General features: G+C 40.5%; 4 protein-coding genes across 6 annotated transcripts; 2 read left to right on the forward strand and 2 right to left on the reverse strand.

The window, feature by feature from the left end:
- The first annotated feature begins 542 nt into the window (after window positions 1-542).
- Window positions 543-2,197, forward strand: LOC149961184 (putative glutamate receptor). Its single transcript, XM_090159617.1, has 7 exons — window positions 543-613; window positions 695-785; window positions 845-1,009; window positions 1,074-1,224; window positions 1,291-1,380; window positions 1,980-2,051; window positions 2,163-2,197. The coding sequence occupies exons 1-7, from the start codon at window positions 543-545 to the stop codon at window positions 2,195-2,197; spliced, it is 675 nt and encodes a 224-aa protein (XP_090015743.1).
- A 10,798-nt stretch (window positions 2,198-12,995) lies between these two features.
- On the forward strand, window positions 12,996-15,344 carry PolD2 (DNA polymerase delta subunit 2). Of its 3 annotated transcripts, none has more exons than XM_090175658.1 (10): window positions 12,996-13,189; window positions 13,264-13,456; window positions 13,668-13,792; window positions 13,856-14,097; window positions 14,156-14,339; window positions 14,396-14,470; window positions 14,542-14,699; window positions 14,760-14,887; window positions 14,956-15,057; window positions 15,133-15,344. In XM_090175658.1, exons 2-10 carry the CDS (start codon window positions 13,270-13,272, stop codon window positions 15,252-15,254), a joined length of 1,323 nt encoding a protein of 440 aa, XP_090031784.1. In that variant the 5' UTR covers window positions 12,996-13,189; window positions 13,264-13,269; the 3' UTR covers window positions 15,255-15,344. The 3 variants fall into 3 exon arrangements, with proteins under 3 accessions (XP_090031784.1, XP_090031778.1, XP_090031792.1); XM_090175652.1 differs by having other exon boundaries at window positions 12,996-13,136; XM_090175666.1 differs by lacking the exon at window positions 12,996-13,189 and having other exon boundaries at window positions 13,218-13,456; window positions 13,671-13,792.
- Window positions 15,237-16,937, reverse strand: LOC149961186 (glutamate receptor U1-like). Its single transcript, XM_090175674.1, has 5 exons — window positions 16,807-16,937; window positions 16,657-16,747; window positions 16,296-16,599; window positions 15,715-16,234; window positions 15,237-15,649 (listed from the first exon to the last, which is right to left on the reverse strand). The coding sequence occupies exons 1-5, from the start codon at window positions 16,893-16,895 to the stop codon at window positions 15,445-15,447; spliced, it is 1,209 nt and encodes a 402-aa protein (XP_090031800.1). The 5' UTR covers window positions 16,896-16,937; the 3' UTR covers window positions 15,237-15,444.
- A 7,691-nt stretch (window positions 16,938-24,628) lies between these two features.
- On the reverse strand, window positions 24,629-25,055 carry LOC149961187 (uncharacterized). The gene is made up of 2 exons (XM_090175684.1): window positions 24,981-25,055; window positions 24,629-24,925 (listed from the first exon to the last, which is right to left on the reverse strand). Exons 1-2 carry the CDS (start codon window positions 25,025-25,027, stop codon window positions 24,649-24,651), a joined length of 324 nt encoding a protein of 107 aa, XP_090031810.1. The 5' UTR covers window positions 25,028-25,055; the 3' UTR covers window positions 24,629-24,648.
- Between the last annotated feature and the right edge of the window lie 2,681 nt (window positions 25,056-27,736).

Here is a 27,736-nt window from a genome sequence, read left to right on the forward strand (position 1 = left end):
ACGACTTTTGATAAATTTTACATTGACCGTCCTTCGTACCGTTTGGGATAGAAAGGAAAAGGTTATATCATGCCCTCAATGTATCTGTCTCAATTTGAGGGCCAGGCATTGGCTGTGTCTCGCACCGTTAGGGGTAGTAAGGAATACATCAATAGGTTATCGAGCCCTTGCTCGCGCTATATAAAGTAAAGATGACAACTCGGGGGCCTACTTGTTATTTAAAGATATTACCAACACAGTGGGGGATTCTGTACACCCAAATATCCGTGACATCTTGATATCGCTTACAAAGGTCACATCTTAACTGACGCATAACATATAGTATTGGACTTTTAAAAGCAGAATTTTTTTAAAATACTTATTAAATCTGTTGAAATGTCCGAAAATATGTGTTACGTCTTATATTCGACCCAGTTAAACCTCGTCGTATGCTTAGGCGCTTTCGCAGCACGATCGCAATAGACTTAATAAGTTATGAGTTGATGATGGACTTGCCTAATGTAATATCTGTGGTACTGTAGTATTTGCCATGGTTTAACATAATGGAAGACGGTACATTAACTGGAGCAAATTCGCATATGATCAAAGATCTGTCATCCAGCCTCAATTTTGAGTATGTTCAATCGGATTTATTTTGAAATATACCAAACACATATGTTCAAGTAACATTGGCCATATTATTTTGTTTGAAAAGTTACGAATTGTTACTGTCTACGGATGGAAGTTGGGGTCGAAGGCAACCGGACGGAAACTGGACCGGGATTATGGGCATGATTCAAAGACAAGTCAGTGGTGGTTAATTTGGGCCTTGATTGAAATACGTTGAAATATATTATCGGAGCAGGAAACCGACATGTTTGCCATCCCGGTGGCAGCAAACATCCGTCGCCAGGAAGTGATCAGGTACAGTAGTGTCCCTATCTACACCGGACAGTTGACCATATTGTCCGGAGTTAACCAGAAAGTGGAGGATAATCTTTTCGGACTGTTGGTCACTTTTGACATCGAGGTAGGGTGAAATTTACCAGAATACCCAACTGACCAAAAACTTAAACATTTACTTACCGAACCAGGTATGGGCTCTAATCGCGTTGTCCATGTTCGTACTGGTGAGAGCCAGCGTCCTAGTGGACAGAGTGAGTATGGACGGAAAGCAGGGATCAAAAATGACAGACACAATGGCCATTCACTTTTGGAACATTTTGGCGGCTTTTTTCTCCGAGGGTAAAACTAAATTATAGACATCAAACATTGAAGTTAATTGAGTTGATGGTTCTATATCTTATACAGGAACTCCAAAAACCCCGCGGAACAATCTGAATAAATTTCTTATTGTTGTCTGGTGCCTTTCCGTCCTGACGTTAATGAACGCCTTCACGGGTAATTTATTAATTAACTAGCCGTTTTAGTTTACATAGAGCGACTAACACGAGCAAAAAGGGCACTGCCCTAGGGCCCCAAGATTCTGGAGGGCCCCATTATTCAAATTGTGAAACGCAAAAGAAATTTTAATAAAAAAAATGTTTTTAACATTGCTCGAAAGTCGCGTCTATAGACAGGGTAAATCTAAAACGAATAAAGACTTTTGGTTGTTGGTATTTTTAAATTCAGAAGAAGCTTCTTCTTTAGTAACCTTTAGTAGGACAAGTGAAACTATTTGACCCGATAGTTGTAGATTAGAGCGACGATGGACTTCGCACTGGAGGTTAGAAACTTGGGTAGAGTTACAGGGGATCGCTAATAGCTTAGCCCAGGGGCCTCCAATTAGGTAAAGACGGCCCTGCGAGAAACTCGGCTGGATTTCCGTCTGATTTACCGCCTGCTTAACAGATGGTAATATAATAATATTATTTTAAAATATTCAGCTAGGCTAATACCCAAGGCACCATCTTAAGCAAAAGTCATCTAGTGGCTAAATAGTTGGCGGATCTAATAGGCAATCCATTAAGAGTATTTAACTGATAGATTTGAATTCTTAGGTCACTTCAAAAGTACTCTAACCGTTCGCAAAGAGCCCAACCAAATTGACAACATCGAAGATTTGGGCAACAGTAAAAACCTGAAACCGTTGGTCTGGAAGGGGTCCTTTTTCGAAAACTTCGTTCGGGTAAACAGAAACGCAAAAAGAAAACTTGCTCTAATTATTAATTCTTTCTCATTAGAAATCGGATCAAGAATCCATGAAGAAAGTGGCTAAAATAGTCCTTCAACTAAACGGATTCGTCAAAATTAACGAAATGTACACCCGCTCCAACTACGAATTGACGGTCAAAGGTCAAGTAGCGTTGCTGACGGAAGACAGTACCTTGAAATTCTACTTGGGCCACATGTGTGCCGGGGGGAAGGGCGGCAATGTCCATTTGGCCAAGGAATCGGTCATCCCCGTCCCCCTCTACGTAGGCATAGGCAAACACCTACCCAACAGTTTCAGAAAGCGAGTGGACGATAGGTATAACACAAAATATATCTAACCCTTGGCACCACTGATTTTTAAAGACAATTGTTTTTCTTTTTGACGTAGAATTTATCGGTACACCGAATCGGGGCTAATGTGGAAGTGGATGAACGATATGTACCAGGACTACGGTAAATGCTTGGTTACGGAGAATGGTCAAGCGGAGGAGAAGGCTTTGGAATTCAATGATATGCGGGCCATTTTCCTTCTGTGGTTCATCTCGCTAGCTCTTTCTCTCCTCGGATATTTATACGAAGTTATTGAAAAAAGAAGGACGAAAGTGAATTTTTCGTGTACGAATAGTGTAGTGGTCACTACTATAACGAAAGTAGAAACCTGATTTTTATCTCTGACTGCCTGACGCTGCTATCAATTCGTTGTCTGGCCCCAATTTTATCTCTGGCTACACCTTCTACCCCTCTCATTATCCTTCCCCAACTATCTCTCTGGCTACAGCTTCTACCCCTCCCATTGTCTTGTTTCAACTGTGTCTCTGGCTACAGCTTCTACCCCTCCCATTGTCTTGTTTCAACTGTGTCTCTGGCTACAGCTTTTACCCCTCTCATTGTCTTGTTTCAGCTGTGCCTCTGGCTACACCCTCTACCTCTCTCGTTGTCTTGTTCCAACTGTCTCTCTGGCTACACCTTCTACCCTTCTCGTTGTCTGGCCCCAACTGTCTCTCTGGCTACACCTTCTACCCCTCTCGTTGTCTCGCCCCAACTGTCTCTCTGGCTACACCCTCTACCCCTCTCGTTGTCTTGCCCCAACTGTCTCTATGGCTACACCTTCTACCACTCGTTGTATTGCTTCAACTGTCTCTCTGGCTACACCCTCTACCCCTCTCGTTGTCTTGCCCCATTTGTCTCCCTGGCTACACCTTCTACCCCTCTCGTTGTCTTGCCCCAACTGTCTCCCTGGCTACACCTTCTACCCCTCTCGTTGTCTTGCCCCAACTGTCTCCCTGGCTACACCTTCTACCCCTCTCGTTGTCTTGCCCCAACTGTCTCCCTGGCTACACCTTCTATCACTCTCGTTGTCTTGCCCCAACTGTCTCTATGGCTACACCTTCTACCCCTCTCGTTGTCTTGCTCCAACTGTCTCTCTGGCTACAGCTTCTACCCCTCCCATTGTCTTGTTTCAACTGTGTCTCTGGCTACAGCTTCTACCCCTCCCATTGTCTTGTTTCAACTGTGTCTCTGGCTACAGCTTTTACCCCTCTCATTGTCTTGTTTCAGCTGTGCCTCTGGCAACACCCTCTACCTCTCTCGTTGTCTTGTTCCAACTGTCTCTCTGGCTACACCTTCTACCCTTCTCGTTGTCTGGCCCGAACTGTCTCTCTGGCTACACCTTCTACCCCTCTCGTTGTCTCGCCCCAACTGTCTCTCTGGCTACACCCTCTACCCCTCTCGTTGTCTTGTTCCAACTGTCTCTCTGGCTACACCTTCTACCCTTCTCGTTGTCTGGCCCCAACTGTCTCTCTGGCTACACCTTCTACCCCTCTCGTTGTCTCGCCCCAACTGTCTCTCTGGCTACACCCTCTACCCCTCTCGTTGTCTTGCCCCAACTGTCTCTATGGCTACACCTTCTACCACTCGTTGTATTGCTTCAACTGTCTCTCTGGCTACACCCGATACCCCTCTCGTTGTCTTGCCCCAACTGTCTCCCTGGCTACACCTTCTACCCCTCTCGTTGTCTTGCCCCAACTGTCTCCCTGGCTACACCTTCTACCCCTCTCGTTGTCTTGCCCCAACTGTCTCCCTGGCTACACCTTCTATCACTCTCGTTGTCTTGCCCCAACTGTCTCCCTGGCTACACCTTCTATCACTCTCGTTGTCTTGCCCCAACTGTCTCTATGGCTACACCTTCTACCCCTCTCGTTGTCTTGCTCCAACTGTCTCTCTGGCTACACCTTCTACCCTTCTCGTTGTCTGGCCCCAACTGTCTCTCTGGCTACACCTTCTACCCCTCTCGTTGTCTTGCCCCAACTGTCTCTCTGGCTACACTTTCTACCCCTCTCGTTGTCTTGCCCCAACTGTCTCTCTGGCTACACATTCTAACCCTCTCGTTGTCTTCACCCAACTGTCTATCTGGCTACAACTTCTGCCCCTCTCATTGTCAAGGTGTTGCTTGGGTATTAGCCTAGGTGATTATTAATAGTTATCGGCCACTTTACGAGACGTTGCAGAAATTATCTGATCACTTTTAATCTAAAGATTAAATAATTAAAATTAAAGTATCAATGTAGCCAGTAAAGCAGTCTCAGTCTGCGAGTTTCAAGCTACCGAGGAAACGCGAAAACGAGCTCAATACATGGGCACTTACAATGTTAGATTATCTGATTATAAGAAGTAGCTTCGCTTACGCTAATTTCACTACACTATTCAAAAACAATTACGCGAATGGTATTATTAGAAAATAGATATTTGTTTGAACTATATAAATCATCTATTCGCGACCGAAACGAATTTAGGTGGCGCTAGCGTCTGTTACATACAAATTAAACAAGTGGGCTCGTGTACAACTAAAAATCATAAGAATGTTTTTTCTTAAATAAACTTATCAAAACATAAGAAAACGATGCAAAAATTATATTAAAATGGAAGTGTCATTATATATGAAGTCAAATTTACGAATAGCGACGAGGAAAAACTAATAGCGTCTGCTTTAGCCCCAATCTTTCTAAGTTTCAATGGCGAACCCAAGGGGGCGTAACGATAGTTTTCAGTCGTGAATAATTTCATGATTGTAAATTATAGGAAAAATATATGAAGTACTTCCAGTAATATAAATAAATGTGTTAAATTAAAAAAGTATTCCTTGGTAAAACGAAACTTCAAAAATTGTATTAATTCCTGCGCTATAAATATATACAATCTCATAATTTAAAAAATGGTTGCAGCTTCTTTTACTCTCAAGAACGCCATATTATCGTCCCTCCAATCATTTAAATAGCTATCACAATGAAATTATACCAATATACTAGGGCTGTGCGAGTACTCGAACATCATCAAGTACTCGCCTTTATTTTAGGTCGAGTACTTGAACTCGACTTCGAATTAGTAATTGGAGAATACTCGTCGATTACCGAGTACCAAAAAGTTGCATATTCGGGTACCCGATTACTCGAATAAGCTGATCTCTAAACTCGTTGAGTATTTGTTTTTCTATCCTCGTTGCTTCAAAGTTCAATGAGGGGGTCATTTAAATTAAAGAAATATTTTTCAGCATTGAAAGTTACTTTACACTCATTTTAAATTTAATTTCACAATTACTCGAATAAAACCAGCTCCTAATCAAGTATTCGATAACCTGGCTCGCTAAAAATATTACTCGAGGTTTTTTTTAGCTACTCGACTCGAATAAGATAAAATTTTCCTTTAATCAAGTACTCGATTACTCGACTCGACTCGAATACTCGATGAAAAAAATTGGTACTCGATAACCGACTCGATTGCCTAAAACCACTACTCGACACAGCCCTACAGTATACACTTATAAAGACTATGATGGATATAATAATTCTGAAACGGGCGTGGTTTATAGCCGACGCGACGTTCGCTCGCGTCGGTGGCAAACCAATAATTTTTAAAAATTGAGGAACATTTGCTTTAATTAAGTAACAATAATTGCTCGAAATGATAATTACGCGCTTAGAGAGGTTAAGCCGAGCATAAAAAAAATAATTTTTCATTGGTTTCAAAACTTAGTGCCTATTTTCCGGGGAGTTTTCGAGAATGGAAGGGGTTGTGGCTATTGGGTGGTTTTTTTGCCGGGAGCTGTGGGATTTTCGAGTCTTGAACATTGGCAACATTGCGTTCAATCTCCAATTCAAACTCAACTTTTTTCTTTCAGTCAGCAGTGAAATATTTTGTTGGGGAGGCGTGACTTTTTAAAATATTATTTTTTTCGACGGGTGAACGGCTATGGAATGCCGGCACTTACAGCTGAAATCGCCGAATAATCTACAGTTTAAACCAGGAATCCATAACGCTACTTGGAATGAGTATCTCCCCATATCCCCTGTGGTATTTTGTGGCGGAACATTGTGGGAGGGGCTAAAACGCTTATACCGCCTTAAATGACGTCAAATTCAGTGACAAACAAAGGCTTATAAGCTCCGCCTACTATGTTCCGCCACAACGGCGGGGAATCGAAGCCGTTATTCATTCCAAGTAGCGTTATGGATTCCTGTTTAAACTAATAGCGCGTTCCACTGAGAGCGCTTTAAAATTGGTATCCTCCGATTTTGTTGGAGCGCCACTGGTATATTTTCCAGTGAAACACGCGTTGAAATTTCAATCAACCTTCCTGTGAAGTTAAAATGGCGGTAGTACAAAGACAAGGTCTAACTACTTAGTACTTATCACCACCTAATTAAAAAATTTAAATTTTAATTGACCGACTGAAAAGTTGGCGAAACGAGCAGTCGGTGAAACGAGCAGTCGGCGAAACGAGCAGTCGGCGAAACGGGCAGTCGGTGAAACGAGCAGTCGGCGAAACGAGCAGTCGGCGAAACGGGCAGTCGGTGAAACGAGCAGTCGGCGAAATGAGCAGTCGGCGAAATGAGCAGACGGCGAACCGAGCAGACGGCGAACCGACCAGACGGCGAACCGAGCAGTCGGCGAAACGAGCAGTCGGCGAAACGAGCAGTCGGCGAAACGAGCAGACGGCGAAACGAGCAGTCGGCGAAACGAGCAGACGGCGAAACGAGCAGACGGCAGCAGTCGGCGAAACGAGCAGTCGGAGAAACGAGCAGACGGCGAAACGAGCAGACGGCGAAACGAGCAGTCGGCGAAACGAGCAGACGGCGAAACGAGCAGTCGGCGAAACGAGCAGTCGGCGAAACGAGCAGACGGCGAAACGAGCAGACGGCGAACCGAGCAGTCGGCGAAACGAGCAGTCGGCGAAACGAGCAGACGGCGAAACGAGCAGACGGCGAACCGAGCAGTCGGCGAAACGAGCAGATGGCGAAACGAGCAGTCGGCGAAACGAGCAGTCGGCGAAACGAGCAGACGGCGAAACGAGCAGTCGGCGAAACGAGCAGTCGGCGAAACGAGCAGACGGCGAAACGAGCAGACGGCGATCCGAGCAGTCGGCGAAACGAGCAGACGGCGAAACGAGCAGACGGCGAAACGAGCAGTCGGCGAAACGAGCAGACGGCGAAACGAGCAGACGGCGAAACGAGCAGACGGCGAAACGGGCAGTCGGTGAAACGAGCAGTCGGCGAAACGAGCAGTCGGCGAAACGGGCAGTCGGTGAAACGAGCAGTCGGCGAAATGAGCAGACGGCGAACCGACCAGACGGTGAACCGAGCAGTCGGCGAAACGAGCAGTCGGCGAAACGAGCAGACGGCGAAACGAGCAGTCGGCGAAACGAGCAGACGGCGAAACGAGCAGACGGCGAAACGAGCAGACGGCGAAACGAGCAGACGGCGAAACGAGCAGTCGGCGAAACGAGCAGACGGCGAAACGAGCAGTCGGCGAAACGAGCAGTCGGCGAAACGAGCAGTCGGCGAAACGAGCAGTCGGCGAAACGAGCAGACGGCGAACCGAGCAGACGGCGAACCGAGCAGACGGCGAAACGAGCAGTCGGCGAAACGAGCAGTCGGCGAAACGAGCAGTCGGCGAAACGGGCAGACGGCGAAACGAGCAGACGGCGAACCGAGCAGTCGGCGAAACGAGCAGTCGGCGAAACGAGCAGACGGCGAAACGAGCAGTCGGCGAAACGAGCAGTCGGCGAAACGAGCAGACGGCGAAACGAGCAGTCGGCGAAACGAGCAGTCGGCGAAACGAGCAGACGGCGAAACGAGCAGACGGCGATCCGAGCAGTCGGCGAAACGAGCAGACGGCGAAACGAGCAGACGGCGAAACGAGCAGTCGGCGAAACTAGCAGTCGGCGAAACGAGCAGACGGCGAAACGAGCAGTCGGCGAAACGAGCAGACGGCGAAACGAGCAGTCGGCGAAACGAGCAGACGGCGAAACGAGCAGTCGGCGAAACGAGCAGTCGGCGAAACGAGCAGTCGGCGAAACGAGCAGACGGCGAAACGAGCAGACGGCGAACCGAGCAGTCGGCGAACCGAGCAGTCGGCGAAACGAGCAGTCGGCGAAACGAGCAGACGGCGAAACGAGCAGACGGCGAACCGAGCAGTCGGCGAAACGAGCAGACGGCGAAACGAGCAGTCGGCGAAACGAGCAGTCGGCGAAACGAGCAGATGGCGAAACGAGCAGTCGGCGAAACGAGCAGACGGCGAAACGAGCAGTCGGCGAAACGAGCAGTCGGCGAAACGAGCAGACGGCGAAACGAGCAGTCGGCGAAACGAGCAGTCGGCGAAACGAGCAGTCGGCGAAACGAGCAGTCGGCGAAACGAGCAGACGGCGAAACGAGCAGACGGCGAACCGAGCAGACGGCGAAACGAGCAGTCGGCGCAACGAGCAGTCGGCGAAACGAGCAGACGGCGAAACGAGCAGTCGGCGAAACGAGCAGTCGGCGAAACGAGCAGTCGGCGAAACGAGCAGTCGGCGAAACGAGCAGACGGCGAAACGAGCAGACGGCGAAAAGAGCAGTCGGCGAAACGAGCAGACGGCAAAATGCGAAATTAGGCACAAACGTATCTTTTCATAGGTAGGAGAAGTTTTAAATATTTTATATTGCTATTTATAGGCCTATAATTGTTTTTAAACTATAAGTTTCCATTAAATAAACCCGAAACACTCGCAAATCCATCAGAGAACGATTTTGTTTGTAGTGACCATTTTTTACACGCGAATATAGAAATATTCAATGGAAAACGGAGACTTGTACCCAACGCAATTCCAACTGAGAATTTATTTCATGTAGAATCTTCAAAGGATATCTCTCAAACTACTGACACATACTTCGATCACGGATCTATTCGCGTAGGGTTAAGAATAGATATTAAATTATTAATATATTATTACCTTGCAGAAATTACTGTTACAAGCAGTGCATTTTACAAATCTAATATTTCAATGCGGAAAATAAAGGGATATTCCACCTTATAGTTGAAATATTATTTACATTTTAATTTTATATTTTAATATTTATTTTAATTTAATTTTCATTATTTATTTTAAAATTAAAACGAATTAATATATTTATTTGCATAATTAAAATTAAATAGCCCCTTCATCAGATTACCAAATAATTATTTTCTCGACACCCGTGACTTTCGTGAAATCACGTGGGATTATATAATTTATTATTTAATCTGGTCATCGATAGAAGGCGCTTTCCGCAGTTTTTACCTCACGACCATAGACATAATAAAGAAATAGACCCAAGATTGTACGGGTGGTTAATACGGAGGTGACGACTAGCAGACAACCGGTAGCTGTTCCGTATTCCTGTGGTACTACTTTTAAGCGACGCCTGTCGATTAGGTGATAAAATAAAAAATCATCACGTGATCGTGTTTGTAATCTTTTAGGTACTCTGACGTCATTCGCGAATATTTCGGCTGTGATAATTTAAAATAAGGTTAATTTTAATTATAATTTGTAAATAAGTCAATTAAGTCTTTCGAAACCCTAATAAAAAGCAGCAGATGAATTTTTAATAAAAAATAATAAAATTCTAATTGACGAAATGATATTTTGTCAAAGGCTTAAGGAACTCGTGTACTATACAGGTGTTGTGGTTATGGCTTGTTATAGGAATATTCTGAGATTCTAAATTGTAAACCAAAGTAAATGAAATTTTGCTAATTCTACTAAAGGTATGTAGCTATTATCCTTGAAATAAAATGAGCTTTGACAATTTAAGTCTGATGGCTTGACCCTTCATTTCTAGATTTCGCTAATTTGTGGAGTCTGAGCTAGCAATATAAATTAATAACTTTCTTAATCAAACTGATGCGATGATATTCGATTCCAACTTCAGCATCAAACATATGTTCGTGGAGATCTGGGAAGATGTCCATGCCAACAATATTTCGTAATACAGCAAATTATAGTTCTTTGACTACATTTCTTTTATATAGAGAGCAATATCTCTTTATAACAACTTAACAAAGTTGGCTAAAAACCAAGGAGATCTCGCTCAAATTATAATAACGTAATTAAACCTACACATAATGATCCTTGGTCAAAATTTAAAGGTGAGACGTTAGCATCACCGGTTTTTTCTATTTCACTTTCAAGTGGATGTAATTTCTTTACATTAAATAAAAAAATAATTTATACTATTTTTACTTGTTTTAAACTTTTAATTCTATGGAAACAAAACCCGAGTTGGAATTGCTCTTGGCGTGACCCACCTTTGGCCATTTACAATTTGTATATCCCGTTCTAAAAAGTGATCATTACAAATTAAATCATGATTAGGTGTCCAGTGGTCGCGATTTACTGCAATTATCCATTGAGAAAGTATTGTAGGTTTAGATAAGGGAAACCTATAGTTAAATATTCATTCTTATTTAAAATCTTTATATATCTAAATAATATTATAATTTAATCCTACTTATGGATAGAAACCTTTTCCGGTATTGTTTTACTTGTTGAAAAGTTATTGCAATGCGTAAAAGCACAAATATTAACCATTTTTACCAAATAAAAACAGATTTTCAGTAGAAAATACTTTTACTACTACTTTTTTAATAAACAAACCACAAAAACTTTGGTATTTAATTATAAAACATGTTAGCTAACATAAACGTACTACCCGTGTTTCAAATTCACCGCTAAAGTTTTTGCGACTGATTTTAAACCCGATAAATATTCTTAAGCGTTAGGTTCTACGTGGCTTAGGCCAAGCGCTCCCTGCTCTTCGTAACGTCTACGTACTAGCTCCCACAAGCCTTTGCTTCGTAACGGAGACAATGCCTTGTGGAAGGCAGGACGGATACGAAACGGAGATCCAGTGGGCGCCTAGCCTAAAGTGCCACCAAACTTTAGTGGCGCTTTATGCCAGGCGCTCACTGCTCTTCGTAACGTCTCCGTCCTACCTTTAACAAGCCTTTGCTTCGTAACGGAGAGTCGGAGACAATGCCTCGCGGAAGGCGGGACCATAGAAATAGAAATTAGACTAGAAGCACGATTGGATTGGGCGGGGACGTACCAGCTAGAAGGCTGCCATCAGAGTGGAATCGCGATAGTCACGCCATCTCATAAAAACAATTTAAACTAAATAAGTAAATATGTTCACGTGGAATAACATAAAACAGATCGTAGGCAACGTATTAAAACTTTTTTTATTTATCTGACATTATATTAAGTTATTTAAACAGCTTTATTAAAATCATAAAAATCTCAAGAATCTACACGCTAACTTTGCGCAATCATTGTAAGTCTGAAATACCACAAATCATCACAGTTTAACTAAATTTTAATTATTTCAGTGTGGTTTAAAATATGCCTACATGAGATTCCAAAATCTTGGTTTCAGTGTCTTTTAAACTATCATCAGTATTAGCATAAGTTAACTTATGGTATTAGTCAAGTCAAATTGAGTGGTTTCCGGTAGTTCACTTTTTCTGTAAGTTTTCTGAAATTACATACTCTAGAGGATGTAAATATGCTTTGTTCTGGAATAGATATTTTTGAGAGCTCTTTCAAATTCTGGTTTTAATAAAGAAATTATTCATATTTCAGTTAGTTTTTTATTTTAGAATGTATAGGGTAATTTTTACTTGTTAGGTACAGCATTGGATGATAAAATACACGAAAAAGTAGATTAGTCCATAATTAACTTAACTTTAGGTACAGCATTTGCTTCCAATGATGCCTTCCATTTTGAAAGTAAATTTCATCCGGCAGAAAATGTTTACTACACCACGGCCAACTTAGATCTGTTCTCGCTGTACTCGCGAGTACAGCGAGAACAGATCTAAGTTGGCCGTGACTACACACAATATCAAGTAATTGAAGATGGAGTCCAATTTTCGCGATTTACCGCTAAAACCCATTTTCCTAGTAATTCAGCATTTCTCAGAGGAAATCTTAGTGTAAAAAAATCTCTTGTTCCGAGATTATTATAAAATATTTACTATAATATTACATACTTATGAAATGATAATTTTATTTCTTTCCTAGATCTTTCTTTACTATGTGAAAAAGCGCAGTTTTTAACCATTTTTGCGGATTTGCTTTTAGACGCAAAAATTTAAACACGAAAAGACCGCCGCTGCGCACGACGTGATGCGCAGTGGATCGCCCCTTTTCCTCCTCTTCGAAATTCGCGTCGTAGCCATGGCGACAATGTTTAATGCATTTGTCAGATGGCGCGTACATCGCGATTCTAATGTCAGCCTTCTAGCTCGCCTGTTTCCCTTGGGATTGGCCGAAAGGGCAGTGCTAGTCTAATTTATATTTCTATGGGCAGGACGGATACGAAACGGAGAGCCAGTGGGCGCCTAGCCTTACACGTAGTACCCCAAGAATACGGAACAACTGCCGGTTGTCTGCTAGTTATCGCTCCCGTATTTTTTATCAAATCAAAATCCGCGTAAGGTGTCTATTTCTTTATTATATCTATGCTCATTGCTCACGACTGCTAGGTCTTGCTGGAATACGCTCTCTGTGTAAAATCGGGGGTCTTTTTTATTTCATATGTCTATGGGCTGACTTTGATTACAGGCGTAATCAAAAAACTTATTTCCGAGCCTGATTCAGGGTAATTTATTTTGAGCAGACGTCGGAGCAGATACCAATTTCAATTTTCGCGGTATTTGGCTTTGTATAAATTGTATTACTTTTGTAAAGAAACACTTTCCTACGGTTGTACAGTACTTTATTTTGCATTTTGCTATCTATTTTCTATCGTAAATTGAAATTTTACTTTAATAACATAGTTAAAAATGACAGTGAATCCAAGTCCCGAGGTCTATGGTCAAAATATTGCAAGGAAGCATTCAAATTATGAAAACCAATCTACAAAATATATAATTAAACAGATATCCTATGAAAGACAGTTTTTCCCATACTATCTAACCAGGTTGCGTCTTATGCGTGAAAAATTAACAGCGGTTATCAAAGTGAAATGGGGTATGGTAGAGTATCAATGGTTTATTTCATGGGCTTGACAATAACATTGCCAGTTTGGGTGAAAATAAAAATGTAGCTTTCAACTTTTGTATGTGTTGTCATTTATTTTAATTGCTAGCCAATTGGTATGACAGTCCCCTGAACATAAGACTATGTTCTTGACAGCCCAACTATTTTTTATGTTAAAAAGCTATTAAAATTTTTATCTTAGGAGAAGACCAGACCATCATCCCTTTAAGTGATTGTAACAATGATGACTTTGAAGTTTGCGTTATTGGTATGATATTTAAACATATGGACCTTCAATATAGAGCCCTTAAAGAGTTTAGCAAAGATGTAAGATTTCAACTCTAACTTACCAAATTTATATTAATAATAGTTAAAAATTATTTAAAACAGCATAATATATCTACGCAACCTATACTACAAAGATACAAGAGTGATACTGACAAATTGTTTATTGAAGATGAAATGCATCGTCTCCCTATTAACCCAAGTGACCTTTTAAAAGTTGACGATATGGTTACAGGTGTTATGGTAGCCTTGAAAGGAAAGGTAGATGCAGGTTCTTTCAACATTATAGACGTTTGTTTTGCGCAACTTCCTAAGTATATTGAAAGACCCATCCCGGAGGAAGATAAGTACGCCAATTACATTGTTTTTCAAATTATAAAAATTTTAATTTCGTCTGTTTTTCAGATACATTGTACTTGTATCAGGTTTAGCGTTGGCAAAATCTATTGAATGCGCAAAAGTTTTGCCATTTCTTATCAACCTGTTAGAAGGAAATTTTCCAACGTACGAAACCGAGAATTTTGTACGATTGATTATTGCAGGAAATGCCATAAGTCGTTCTGTTGACATACCTTTTGTGTTGGATAAGGTATTTATTTCTTATTTATAATAACTATGGATATAATATTTTTAAATTTCTATTAGTTACTACACCGTAAAAGCGCCGCTGGCAGCGTAGAGGGTGGACGGCTTTTTGACGAATTCCTCAAAGATGTAACGGTAAGCTATTTTGATCTACAAACTTGTATTTTATGTAACTCATTTAATAACAAAGTTTGTAAATCATCTAGGCAACCATGTTTGTTGATGTTATGCCCGGAGATAAAGACCCAGCTTCGACATTATTACCTCAACAACCATTTGCTCGAGCAATGTTTCCTAGCTCAAGCCACACCAATGGATTGAATCTCGTACCAAACCCGTATGAATTTTCCATAGATGGAACTAGGTATTTCCTTAAACCATCAAAGCATTACCGACTTTTGTTAATTCAGTTTAGTTGTTTTAGGTTTCTGGGAACGTCGGGGCAGAATGTTACTTCAATATCTCAGTATTCAGGCAAAGAAGACCCGCTTGAAATTATGGAATCTACTCTTAAATGGGGGCATTTAATGCCTACAACACCTGACTTACTTTGTAAGTTAAATTTTGTAATTATAAATGTTAAATTACTCTCTATTTAATCTTCAATTTTGGATTTGCAGTCAGTTATCCATTCCACGAAGATGATCCTTTTGTGTTATCTTCTCGTCCACACGTTTACTTCGTTGGAAATCAATGCAAGTACGCCACAAAAGTTTTCTCAGGTTTGTTTACATTTTCTTTTGGACACTGTTAATTTTTTTTAAATTAAACAATTAAAAAAGGTTTATGATTTGTAGATCTGGATGGACAAGCTATTCGTTTAATTTCAGTGCCCTCTTTTTATAAACAACCCATGTGTGTTCTATTAAATTTAAGAAATTTGCAATGTTCACCCATTTATTTTGGAACTGAATTGTGATTCCTAATTTGACATGAAAGCTAATTGTCTACTAATTTTTTTAATAATTTTGTTATTTTATAAGAAATTAAAATTAAATTTGAAAATTTACAGCTAGGTAAGTTTGAAAAGTAAAGAGCAGATATTTCAAAATATTATTTATAGCTAACATTTTTTTGAATTCCTTAAAAACGTTTTGTGTTGCTGTGGTTTACTTGCGTTTCAGAAACTCCCAAGCAAATGCCAGAAATGCGACAGACAGAAACATTCCCCACAAAACAAAAACTGAACCCAAATCGGAAAGTCCCAAATCTTGTTCTCCGCTGGAATCATCCTTCTCAATGCAGCGTTTCCAATCACCAAAAGCTTCATTAATCCACTTGTTTACTAAACCTGCCTCTGAATATGCCATTAACCTGCAAAACAAAAATTATAGTCTATTGGAAAATCCAAAATGCTAAGGAAATTCAGGTGGACTTACCTATCGCTTATACGACCCCTTAAATCTGCTTCCATATTCTTGGACAATGCCATGTACAAATGAACCGGAACTACATTTTCTCGTGACAAATACAGGTTTCCAATGGCACTATGAGTCTCTTTCCCTTTGACACATTGTTTGGCCAGTTGCGATTTTAATGTCGATTCTTCAGTAATGAAAACGTTGATACCCTCTCTGACCTTGAGAAAATTCTCCTCACTGTACATATCTTTCATGGACACTAGTCCATTTCCCTTGATGACTAGTTGAGCTACCTTTTTCAGACTTTCCAAATCAGACTGCATTATGATGCGCTCAAAAACGGTACCAGCCCATACCATAACTCTCTTTGACTTGACATTGGATAGATCTTCGATGTTCTCAATTCTAGGGCCCTCTTTTTTCACCATCAAACTGGACTTGAACTGGCCTGAGAAGGCGTTCATTAAGGTCAAAGTCGCTAGTAGCCACATACCTAGAAGAAATCGTCCTAACTGGCGTTTGGGGTTCTTGGCGGTAGCTGTGTTACAAGAAAAAGACACTTCAGTGATTCTGCTCATTTGTTGAGTGAAAGAGCTTACCTTCCCAGAAGAAACTGGCCACAAAATCAAATATGTTATTGGGCACAGCCTCTAATATGGTTTTGACGTCACCGTAGAAGTATTCGACGTATGAGGATAATAGGATCAGAGTCACAATCACAACCAGAACACCATACCACACCTCCTTGTCAAAAGTCATAACATATCCAAAGAGATTTTTGGGTGCATTGGTAGAACCTCCAGCTAAAATGACAACAGCCGAAGTGTAGAATGGATAACTGAATTCCACCAGTTCCAACCTTTCCGCAGAAGCTGCTGTCGGAATAAGGATGACATCCACAACCTAATAAATAAGCCTTAAATACTTCTTAAGACCTAACAGTTGGTAAGTAAGAATTACCCGTTTTTGCACCATGCCGTAAAATCCGGTCCACGTTCCATTTGGGAGTTTTAGACCCCAAATAGGTTGTTTTTGAAAGTGCAATTGAAATCTGCGAAAGTTTTTAAGTTAATGTGCTGAGGTGCTTGTATTTTTACAGCCATGTCTTACTTTGCACCCAAATGACCCTCCAAATCTGTTAAAATATTGACCATAGGACCTCTTTTCACTTTTTCATCGCTTATTAGATCGTACCACATCCATGGTATTGCCTAAAAATTATCAATGTTAACGAATATTCGAATTGGCCGTATTCGCGTAGATTGATTAAAGGGTTACATAGGTGTTTGAAAAATCGGGAGAGTTTCGTTTGGCCGACTTCTCATTTGGCCGACCACAAAATACACGTTACGCCGACTGTCCATTTGGCCGACTGCACATTTGTCCGACTGAGAAGTCGGTCATATGGACAGTCGGCCAAATGGACTGCTCATTTGACCGACTGAACATTTGTCCGACTGTCCATTTGGCCGACTGAGAATTCGGCCAAATGGGCAGTCGGCCAAATGGACAGTGCATTAGACCGACTGCTCATTTTTCCGACTACTCATTTAGCCGACTGCTCGTTTGGCCGACTGCTCGTTTGGCCGACTGCTCGTTTGGCCGACTACTCGTTTGGCCGACTACTCGTTTGGCCGACTACTCATTTGGCCGACTACTCATTTCGCCGACTGCTCATATGTCATTTAGACGCTACTAGGTGCGTTTGGCTAGGTACTGTCCTCTAGGTCGCGTTTTAGAAGGCCCAGCTTGGTTATAAAGAACGGGGCTGGGGGGCCGGATCGGCGCCCCCCCAGCGCTCGAGCGAAGCGAGTGCGCGGCGCCGTCAGGCGCCAATACTTAGAATACATTGCCCGTTCTATAAGTCAACCTAACACTAAAGACATAGATAAGGACAGGCTATAGTATAAGAGTCAGTGAAATGAGCAGTCGGTCAAATGAGCAGTCGTTCAAATGAGCAGTCGTTCAAATGAGCAGTCGGCCAAATGAGCAGTCGGTCAAATGAGTAGTCGGCCAAACGAGCAGTCGGCCAAACGAGCAGTCGGTCAAACGAGCTGTTGGCCAAACGAGCAGTCGGTCAAATGAGTAGTCGGACAAATGAGCAGTCGGTCAAACGGGCTGCTCATTTGGCCGACCAGAATTTCAGCTAAAAGAGTAGTCGGCCAAATGAGTAGTCGGCCTAATGAGTAGTCGGCCATATGGTCTGCTCATTTGGCCGACCGAAAAGTCGACCAAATGAGCTGTCGGCCAAATGGGCATTCGGACATATGAGCAGTCGGCCAAATGAAAAGTCGGTCAAATGAGGAGTCGGCCAAATGCGGAGTCGGCCAAATGCACCCCACCCGAAAAATCTGGGGGAAAATCGAGTAGCTCCTCCTCTTCCAAACCTCGTGATAGCAGATACAACCAATCATGATCTTGGATTTTTTTCAGTCCTTTTCGGGAGGGGTCAAGCTAAACTAGTTAAACTCAAACACCATTGTGCCTCGTTAAAGAGAATATGAACTAAATCAAAAAATCGTCTGCTTTGGCTTGTTTTTAACCATCCCTAGCTTCTATTAAACCTGGTGGCGGAAATGTTAAATTTGTGGAACGTTTAAGGGCAACGCAAGTCGCGATGCAGGGGGATGAATGTCCCATAAACAGCATCTGCGCATGCGCCTCTGGTGGGGGAAAGGAAACGTTAAGGGGAACTGAGCTAGAGAACGCCTGGATTTGAGGTAGAGGGGGAATAATAGGGGGATTGGCGCACACCCAGTTTATCTATAAGATACGATTCACACCTGCATCATGACTGGCATTGCCCTTTAAAGTTAATACTGCGTTTAATCTCAACGTAACCATGGTGAAAGGGCATGTTTTATCATCAGATTTTAATATAGTTTTTAAAGTGACCCTAATGGTTGTGTAAGAAGAGCTAGGAGTCCTCCATATGCAGAAGGCGCCTTTTTATTGGGTAGTTTTTTTTTTCTGGAACAAAAGGTTTACTCCTATAGAGTAGTATCACCTCGAAGCTTTGGCCATGGCCGCCATTTTAGGCGCGTTTTTTTCTCTATAGGAAAAAGCATGGGTGACGTTGCGTTACGTAGCACTGACACTACTCTATTACGCTAAATTAAACTATTCGCTGGTTCTGGTGGGGAGATTGACTATGCACCGTGAACTAGTCGTCAAGGTCAGAGTATAGAGTGTTGTCGTCTGATACGGTTTTGAAAACTTGTAACGTCACAGCTGTTACGCTGTAGCGTTAATAGTGGCCGCCATGACAGTTACCGTTTTTTATCAATAGGCAAATTACAATGGTGACGTCGCAGGGTTTCAGATGACAACACTCTATTGGTTATACACTTGCTACTCATCATCAAAAGCGGAAGTAAAGACAGTAATCTGATAAAATAGTTCTTTTTATAAAATAACCTTGGCCATATTGTTGAAATGTTGCCTCCCCGCTTCAGTTGTGGATTCGTTTTCTCTCCCACTAAAGAGTTTATGAACTCATTCTTAGGCATTGGCTGAACTATTCCCGGGCAACATTTCAACAAGTTGGACACCCAACTCTGAAATCCCATAAAGAGGTCATTTAAACACCTACACTTTAATTTTACTTACTATTCCTAAATTCGAGTGGAACCTTTAACAAGCCTTCAGGTTTGAGCTCGTGTAGTTTTGAAGAGTTTCAGAATTTCAAAGCTGAATTTTAGCTCCGAATGTTAGAAATGAGAACATTTTGCAGTGTTATAGCGTTTTCCATTGACTGCTTTCGAATGTTCCAGATCGCACCGATCAACTTTTCACGTTCCATATTTGCGTGCTCAGATCTCCCCCGATTCATAATCTCGTGTTCCATTTACTGCTCACGGGTGCTCTGAGATCGACAGATCAACGGATCGATATAGTTTTCGGAGCAATATTTTTTTGCGTGTTCCAAAGCGCTCTGCTCGTTCCGGGCTTTTTTTACGCAGTTCCTTTTTAGTTCGTAAATAAAATAACTCAAATCGGATTCGGAGCGATCTTCGAGCAGTCACATGGAAAATACCATCAGTTCTAGTGAAAAAACTATACTCGTATTGTACGCATTTTGAAACCGCCATTGGATTCCTGACATTTTAAATTTCCTCCTTTTCAAATTGTAAGTTATTTTCGGTTAGATTTAATTATCAATTATTTGATTTAAATATAAAGTTAATTATTTCGGCGCTGCTTCGGTGCCGCTTTAGGAATTGAGGAAATATTACGGGGGTAATGGTGCACAGGTCCTACACAAGGAGTAAATCTAGTCACTGGCAATCTGCCAACATTTAAAGTGAGTAAGAACTTTTGCGGTTATGGGGGATCAATGAATTCAGAATTTTACATTTTAGTGATTAACGCTAGTTAAGTTAAAAACAAGTTGTTCAAGATAATAAAATTTAATGGTAATTTTCTTGCTGTAAGTAGAAGCAAAGAAAATATACTGCGCCTATCTATTATCAACCATAACCATAATAGTCGTGGTTTGTGCCAAATGGTGGCAATCACATTTTGACGCGAAACAAAGTCTATACCAATTTTGTAAAACACCATCGTTGATTTCTTACTACGCAAAAAAAAGGTTAATTAACATTTCGGGTTTGGTTTTACGTTTTGCATCCCCTTTCAGACTTGTTAATAAATTAATTGTCTTAAATGCACTCAGGGCCGGCGGATCGTGTTAATCTCGGGTGGGTAGTCAGAAGAAGGGGGGGGGGCGGATTTATTGGGTTATCCTACATAAAAAGATAGGCCTATATAATACTAATTAAGAGAAATTGATAGAGGTAAAAACTACAAAAATTTAGTATTATTCAAATTTATTATTACATAGTATTAATTGCGCAATGCAAAAACTGTACTGCATTTTCGGAAAGGATCTGATTCAACAATTTTTCCAAATATTTTGACGCGCGATTTCATGTAGCTATTAAAATTCATATGGCTACGTGTAACGATGTTTGAAGGATCTGAGTACTAATATTTAAACTCAATTATATAGAAAGGTAGAGACAACGTTATAAAACGTAGTACTGACAACTGTGGGTACTTTTACTACCCCAATTTGTGGTAGAAGACTTCGTTCCTAAAAATTAGGCACCGATTATTTAAATTACAATTATTTAAAAAATAAATGGAGACTTTATGGCTTTGGTGTCAAATAAGCAGTTTAGGGAGAATCAGTTATTTATTTTTTGAACACTTACATTAGAGCCCACTACTAACCAAATAATCAACTTAATATCATATATGTAATATACATTTAGTATCGTTTGCCTTCTAAAATTTATAGTGTATGCATATGCACTTAAAATTCCTACTTCACAACGGGAGGTAGCTAATAACTATTTTATATAAATGTTTGATACAAAGAGACTAATGACGACAAACATTAACGTTTAAATACACTTATGAAAATTATGCTTTTGTCATTTTAAGTATTTTTAAATTTTGATTTTGATGATTTACTTTAATCTATTTCAATCGGGGCAGTGCCGCGTGCATAGTTTTCAACAGCACCGATATTTAAAGCATGAGATAAAGATAGTGTTGTATTTAACTTCCGCATCACTTCCCGATAGAAGTCAGTCTTTACCGTATTTTCAGAAATAGAAAGGGGATGGACGCGTAGGAAATGAAAAGACTTGTCAAAGGTCTATGCTTAAGTTGTGATTTGCCCTTTTGGGAAGACTGCATTTTACTATTCACGCTTGTCTCATTAGAATTAAAAACTAATATTTAATCACCTATTTTACAAATTTACTTCTGCAGTTTTTATACTGAATGAATTAACTTAATCAAGGAGGGGATAGGAAAAATACGTAGTCCCTGGAAAATTGTGGAAACCTAGCTATTCTGTGACAATGGCAGTGGCTCTATCCCCATAGTACCGACTTTGATGACATCAATTCCGGGTGGGTAAAATACCCAACCGGAATTTCCCGGGTGGGTACTTCTACCCACCATACCCACATTATCCTTCGGCCCTGAATGCACTATAATAATCGAAAAAAGTGCCGTATCGATAGCAAAAATTCGAACTGAAAAACCGTGTTTATTCATTTAAATTGTAGGGCGTGGCATGCAGAGCTTGCCACCACCCTCCTACGCATTGTAACTTGGCCACAAGAATTAAAGGCTTCAAAAGTCGCTTGATGACTTTGGCCTAAGGTGGTGCCTTGGGTATTAGCTTAGCTGATTATTATTATTATTATTATTATTATTATTATTATTATTAGATGGGACAGTTATTAAATAGTTATTTTGCAACAACTACGAAATGGGAATCGGAAACTACTAAAGCCATAAGTAACATAAGAACAATAAGTATGTAAATTAGCATAAATTATCATCGAACTAATTTTAAGAGTTATGGCAAAGTCAAGGTTTAGTTCTCAGCACAGAGCCCCCTAGTGACAGAAATATGCGAGAATTCCGCCAAAGACGAGTTCCGTTAGATTCGCTGATACATTTTCAAACTGATATTTAGGCCTAGTGTGTTAAAGTTAAACGTTATATTATGAACATTCATCCTTTTAAGAAATTAAAAAAAAACAAACGCTGATTGTCTAAATATCCGAAGATACCTTAGAGAGGCTTAGGCCTTTGTAAGGGTGGCACGCCTTAGTATTTATTGGTTTTGCTTTTCACAGATTTAACCGAGACAACTTTAGTAAGTCCAAAATTTATTGTTTTTGATAAATTCTCTGAAAATGGGCTATACTAACCTAACTTAAAGGGGCTCCAAAGTTCGGTGGCAAAATGTGTGTAAAGTCAGTAAAGTGCGAAATTTATGGTTGACTCTGCCCGCCTCTGCCAAGGCCGAGTGAGGGGTTGGGGGGAATGAAAAGCATGCTCAATTTTCTTTTTTTTTGCCACCGAACTTTGGAGCCCCTTTAAATGCCCAACGCCATAAAATCACGATTAAATATGATTATTTCCGAAAAAAAGAGACTAGAGATCTATATTTTTAGCGTACTGTGTTATTGGCTAAAATTCTATACATACGTCATTCTCCAAGGATTTACGATAATACACAACTTCTTTCATTTTTAAGGTCATGTTGAAAGTGTCAGTGTCGTAAAAATTAGCATTAAAACAAAAGGCAAAGCCATAGTTGTAGTTGTTATGCTACGTATGTTACTTCGCCTTGAAGGCCTATCGGCCGAAGTACCGCGTATCGGTTTAATTTAATAAATAAATACATTTTAGTTTCCCCAAACGTCGTTGGTCTTTTTTACCTCTTCAACCGTGTTCAATGTTACATGAACTTATGCTACCGCCAAATGTGTTCAAAAGGGGTTCGGATTAAAAAATCGCAGTGTCTACCACAGTCACAATCACTTAATTTACATGTTAGTTGTGAATTAAAAATAATTATTTGTGCAATAATAAAGAAAACATGTTATTTCCATTTCACTATAACATGAACGTTAACTGAAGCTAATTTCATTAAAAATCAAATCGTAGCGGCTGTTAGAAGACGATTTTGAAATGTAGAATATTACACGGATCACCGAAATGTCAATGCTTATAGCCGCGTTGTGTCTATTTGTCGAAAAATTAGGTGAACATAGTAAGCTAACGTAAATTTTGACTGTGTTTTGTTAGAAAATTATAAAAAGTAAGCTATAATTACCCATAATATTGCTCCGGTGATAGTTTTATTATTCATTTAACAAAGCTACAAAACATTCGGGGTATCCGGCTTGAGGGTTTAATTTTATGCTTAGCTTGACAATGCTTCGAAGCACTTATCTTTGGCCGATACAAAAGAGATCTCCCTTTCGTAACGGACGTAAACTCTTTGACGTTTCTTAGGACTGTTGTTTCAGTTTTAAAGAATCCTCTGGCTAAGTTTGCATTATTTGCTATCTATATTTTAAAAGCGTAATCGTGTTGTTTTGTATTTTTCAAGACGTTTTATTTATTTATTCATTAAACGTTCGCGTTGTTAGATAAGTTGGCGATTTAAAAATTATTGTAGGCACGCTATGATTCAATTGTCGGCTATAATCTTTATTGATCGAAAGAAATAAGGTTTTGGCGGTTATTGCGCATTAATTATTAAAGCTCTGGATCTCCAAATTAACGGTTAGAAAAGCTTCCCAAGAGGTTGGCAGCTCCAAGTAAAGCATATCCCTCCTACCGTTTTAAATTTTTAATATGTGAGAAGCTTTCTCTCTGACGACCTTTGAAGTTCCATTTCTACGAACCTATCAAGATTTATCATTGTTTTAGCTACAATATTTAGCGCAGATTGCAATTTACTAATTCGCGAAAGTCTTCAATGATTGTAGCGCGTTTTTGAGAGTAAGGGAAGCTGAAAACTATTTTTAACACATTTATTTATTTTACAGAAATTTTGAAGTGCTTCATAGTGAACAGGTAAGATGTTTTATTTCATTTGCAGTTCAATCGAGTTTTTAATTTTTCCTCATAACCGAAGTTATTCGTTACAATAGTGTTTCATATGTGTATGACTCGCAGACCGAGACCGCATATATTAGATCATTAGAACCTTTCGGACTTCAAACCATTATTTTTATATTAGATTTAGTGATTAAGAATAGTCTACTCATCGTAGTGTAATTCTAAAACCGATTATTTATTTTCGTGAGTGGTGACATTTTAAATTCTGAATCATGAAATTACATCAGGCAATTTCTGTGTGTACGTCAGTAAAACTCGCGTCAGCTACTGAGACTGTAGTTGTGGCAAGAAAATAATGAGAGGGTAGCAGCGTCAGCCAGTGAGGAATTTGGGGCAAGACAACGAGGGTGTAGCAGCGTCAACCATTGATAAAGTTGGGGCAAGACTACGGGGGTGTAGCAATTCTTCCAGTAAGAAATTTGGGACAAGACTACGGGGGTGTAGCAATTCTGCCAGTAAGAAAGTTGGGACAAGACTACAGGGTGTAACATCCTCAACCAGAAAGAAATATTAGATAATTTCTGTTTTAGTGATCGCCGGGACTACTACACTCTTCATAGCATGAAAGTTCTGATTCGTTCTTGCGTTTTCAATAATTTCGTAGAAGTATCCAAGAAAAGAAATAATTATGGAGATGAACCACAGTAAGAAAATGATCCGCATATCTTTGAGTTCCAAAGTCTTTTCCTCCGGTTGAGCATCCTCCCTAACAATGCATTTACCATAGTCCTGGTACATATCGTCCAGCCATTTCCACATTAGTCCCGTTTCGGTGTACCGATAAATTCTACGTCAAATAGAAAATCAGTGGCGATAAGCCTTGGTCATATAATTTGTTATACCTTTCGTCCACTTTCTCCATGAAACTTTTGGGCATGTGTTTGCCCATGCCTACGTAGAGGGGGACCGGGATGACCGATTCCTTGGCCATATGCACAATGCCACCCTCAACCTCGGCGCACAAAAGGCCCAAGTAGAATTTCAAGGTGCTGTCTTCGGTCAGAAACGCTACTTGACCTTTTAGCAACAATTCGTAGTTAGCGCGTGCATACATTTCATTCATTGTGACGAATCCGTTTTTTAGAATGACCATTTTGGCTACTTTTTTCATTGATTCTTGCTCCGATTTCTAAATGAAAATGAGTTAGTAAATGATGTGGCTTTTATTGGTGTATTACCACATCGGGGTCGAGTAACATTGGACAGAATTCCCATTGGACCGACTAAATGTAAATTTTTACCATTTGTCATAAACTCATAATCAATTGTAATTCATAAAATCCCTGACATGAAGGAATCAAATATTTTTCGATAAGGAAATAACTATTACACGTTCCAAATTTTCCATATCGCTCGGTTTATAGTAGTTATTTTTATTTTTACGACGTCATTTTGCAGAGACGTTTTCGTTCGTTTTTGATTCGCCACAGAAGACGTTTGGACATCTTTGTTAATGATTTTGAATTTACAATTTAGTTATTTTGTATACATCTCGACCAAAATGTGTATAAATGCAAAAAGACATTTTCGCGAAGAGTTCCTTCCCACTGTTATGAACGGTTCCGAATGAGGAGATCGGTGGGGGATTCAGCTACTCTCGGTTCCAAATGAGGAGATCGATGGGGGGATTCAGCTACGCTCGGTTCCAAATGAGGAGATCGGTGGGGGAATTCAGTTACGCTCGGTTCCAAATGAGGAGTCGGTGGGGGGGATTCACTTACACTCGGTTCCAAATGAGGAGCTTGGTGGGGAGATTCAGCTACGCTCGGTTCCAAATGAGGAGATCGGTGGGGGGATTCAGCTACGCTCGATTCCAAATGAGGAGATCGGTGGAGGGATTCAGTTACGCTCGGTTCCAATTGAGGAGATCGGTGAGGGGATTCAGCTACGCTCGATTCCAAATGAGGAGATCGGTGGGGAGATTCAGTTACGCTCGGTTCCAAATGAGGAGATCGGGGGGGGGGGGGATTTAGCTACGGTCGTTTCCAAATGAGAAGATCAGCGAGGAATACGGGAGGTTCCATGTTAGAAAATTGAATAGGAGCGTTTTAGATTTTTCTGAATGGTAATCGACCTAATGGGATTCATTGAAATGCTAATATATCCAATGGGATTTAGTGGAATGGTAATATACCCACGAGATTCGGCTGAATGGCAATCTATTCAATGGGATTCGACTAAATGGCAATCGATTCAATGGGATTCGGCTAAATAGAAATAGATCCAATGGGATTCGACCGAATGGCAATCGATTCAATGGGATTCGGCTGAATGGAAATAGATCGAATGGGATTCAATGGAATATTAATAGACCCAATGGGATTCGGCTAAATGGTAATAGACCCAATGGGATTCGGCTAAATGGTAATATATCTTATGAGATTTGGCTTAATGGTAGTTGACAAACGGTGTTTTGGGCTTATGTTTACCCGAACGAAGTTTTCGAAAAAGGACCCCTTCCAGACCAACGTTTTCAGGTTTTCGGCGTTTCCCAAATCTTCGATGTTGTTAATTTGTTTGGGCTCTTTACGAACGGTTAGCGTACTTTTGAAGTGACCTAAACATTCAAGGCTATCGGTTAAATGCTCTTAATCTAGTGCCAACATAAGGAATAAAATAACCATAGCTATGACACTTGAACTTGCACTAGGATGAATTTATTACTAGACACGTTCTTCACAGTGACGCCACAATTTAGGGCTTTCACGAATTTCACTTCTTCCGGGAATGTAATTGTTTCCGCTCGCTTGTTAAAAAAGTAACGAAATTCAAAATGCATTTAAATTGAAAATTATAGCTCATTTTGGCAAAATAATGATTAATTGTTGAATCGAAACATACAATTGATAATTAAAAGCACTAGATTCGCCTATAGAAAGAATATTTTTCGAATATTAGATTTAAACGGATTTTATGTGGAGTTAAACTAGATTTTATAGACTTTATCAGATTGGTTGAAAGAAAATAATTTCTGGTTTATGTATTTGCAAATCCCTTTACTAATAAGTCAGTGGCGAAGATTGCTACAAGTGGCAGACTTATGGTTATTATGATACTGATGACCGCAGATTATTAGAAAATTACCCGTGAAAGAGTACATCAATGTCAGGACAGAAAGACACCAGATTACAATCAGAAATTTATTAAGATTCTTCTCTGGGTTTTTTGGAGTTCCTATATAAGATATAGAACCATCAACTCGATTAACTTCAATGTTTGATGTCAACAATTACCCTCGCAAAAAAAAGCCGCCAAAATGTTCCAAAAGTGTATGGCCATTGTATCTGTCACTTTGGATCCCTGCTTTCCGTCCATCCTGCTGCTCACTTTATCCACTAGCTCGCTGGTTGTGGCCAGTACTAACATGGACAATGCGATTAAAGCCCATACCTGGTTAGAAAAATATATAGTCAAGTATTTTTTCAGATATTTTGAAAAATAACACCCCAACCTCTATGTCGAAAGTGACCAAAAGTCCGAAAAGGTTATCCTTGACTTTCAGGTTAACTCCGGACAATATGTTCAGTTGTCCAGTGTAGAAGGGTGCGCCACTGTACCTGATGACTTCCTGGCGACGGATGTTCGCCGCCACCGGGAT

This window comes from Leiobunum rupestre, chromosome 1, assembly GCF_980474605.1.
Source record: "Leiobunum rupestre chromosome 1, qqLeiRupe1.1.hap1, whole genome shotgun sequence".
NCBI classification, from domain to species: Eukaryota; Metazoa; Arthropoda; class Arachnida; order Opiliones; family Sclerosomatidae; genus Leiobunum; species Leiobunum rupestre.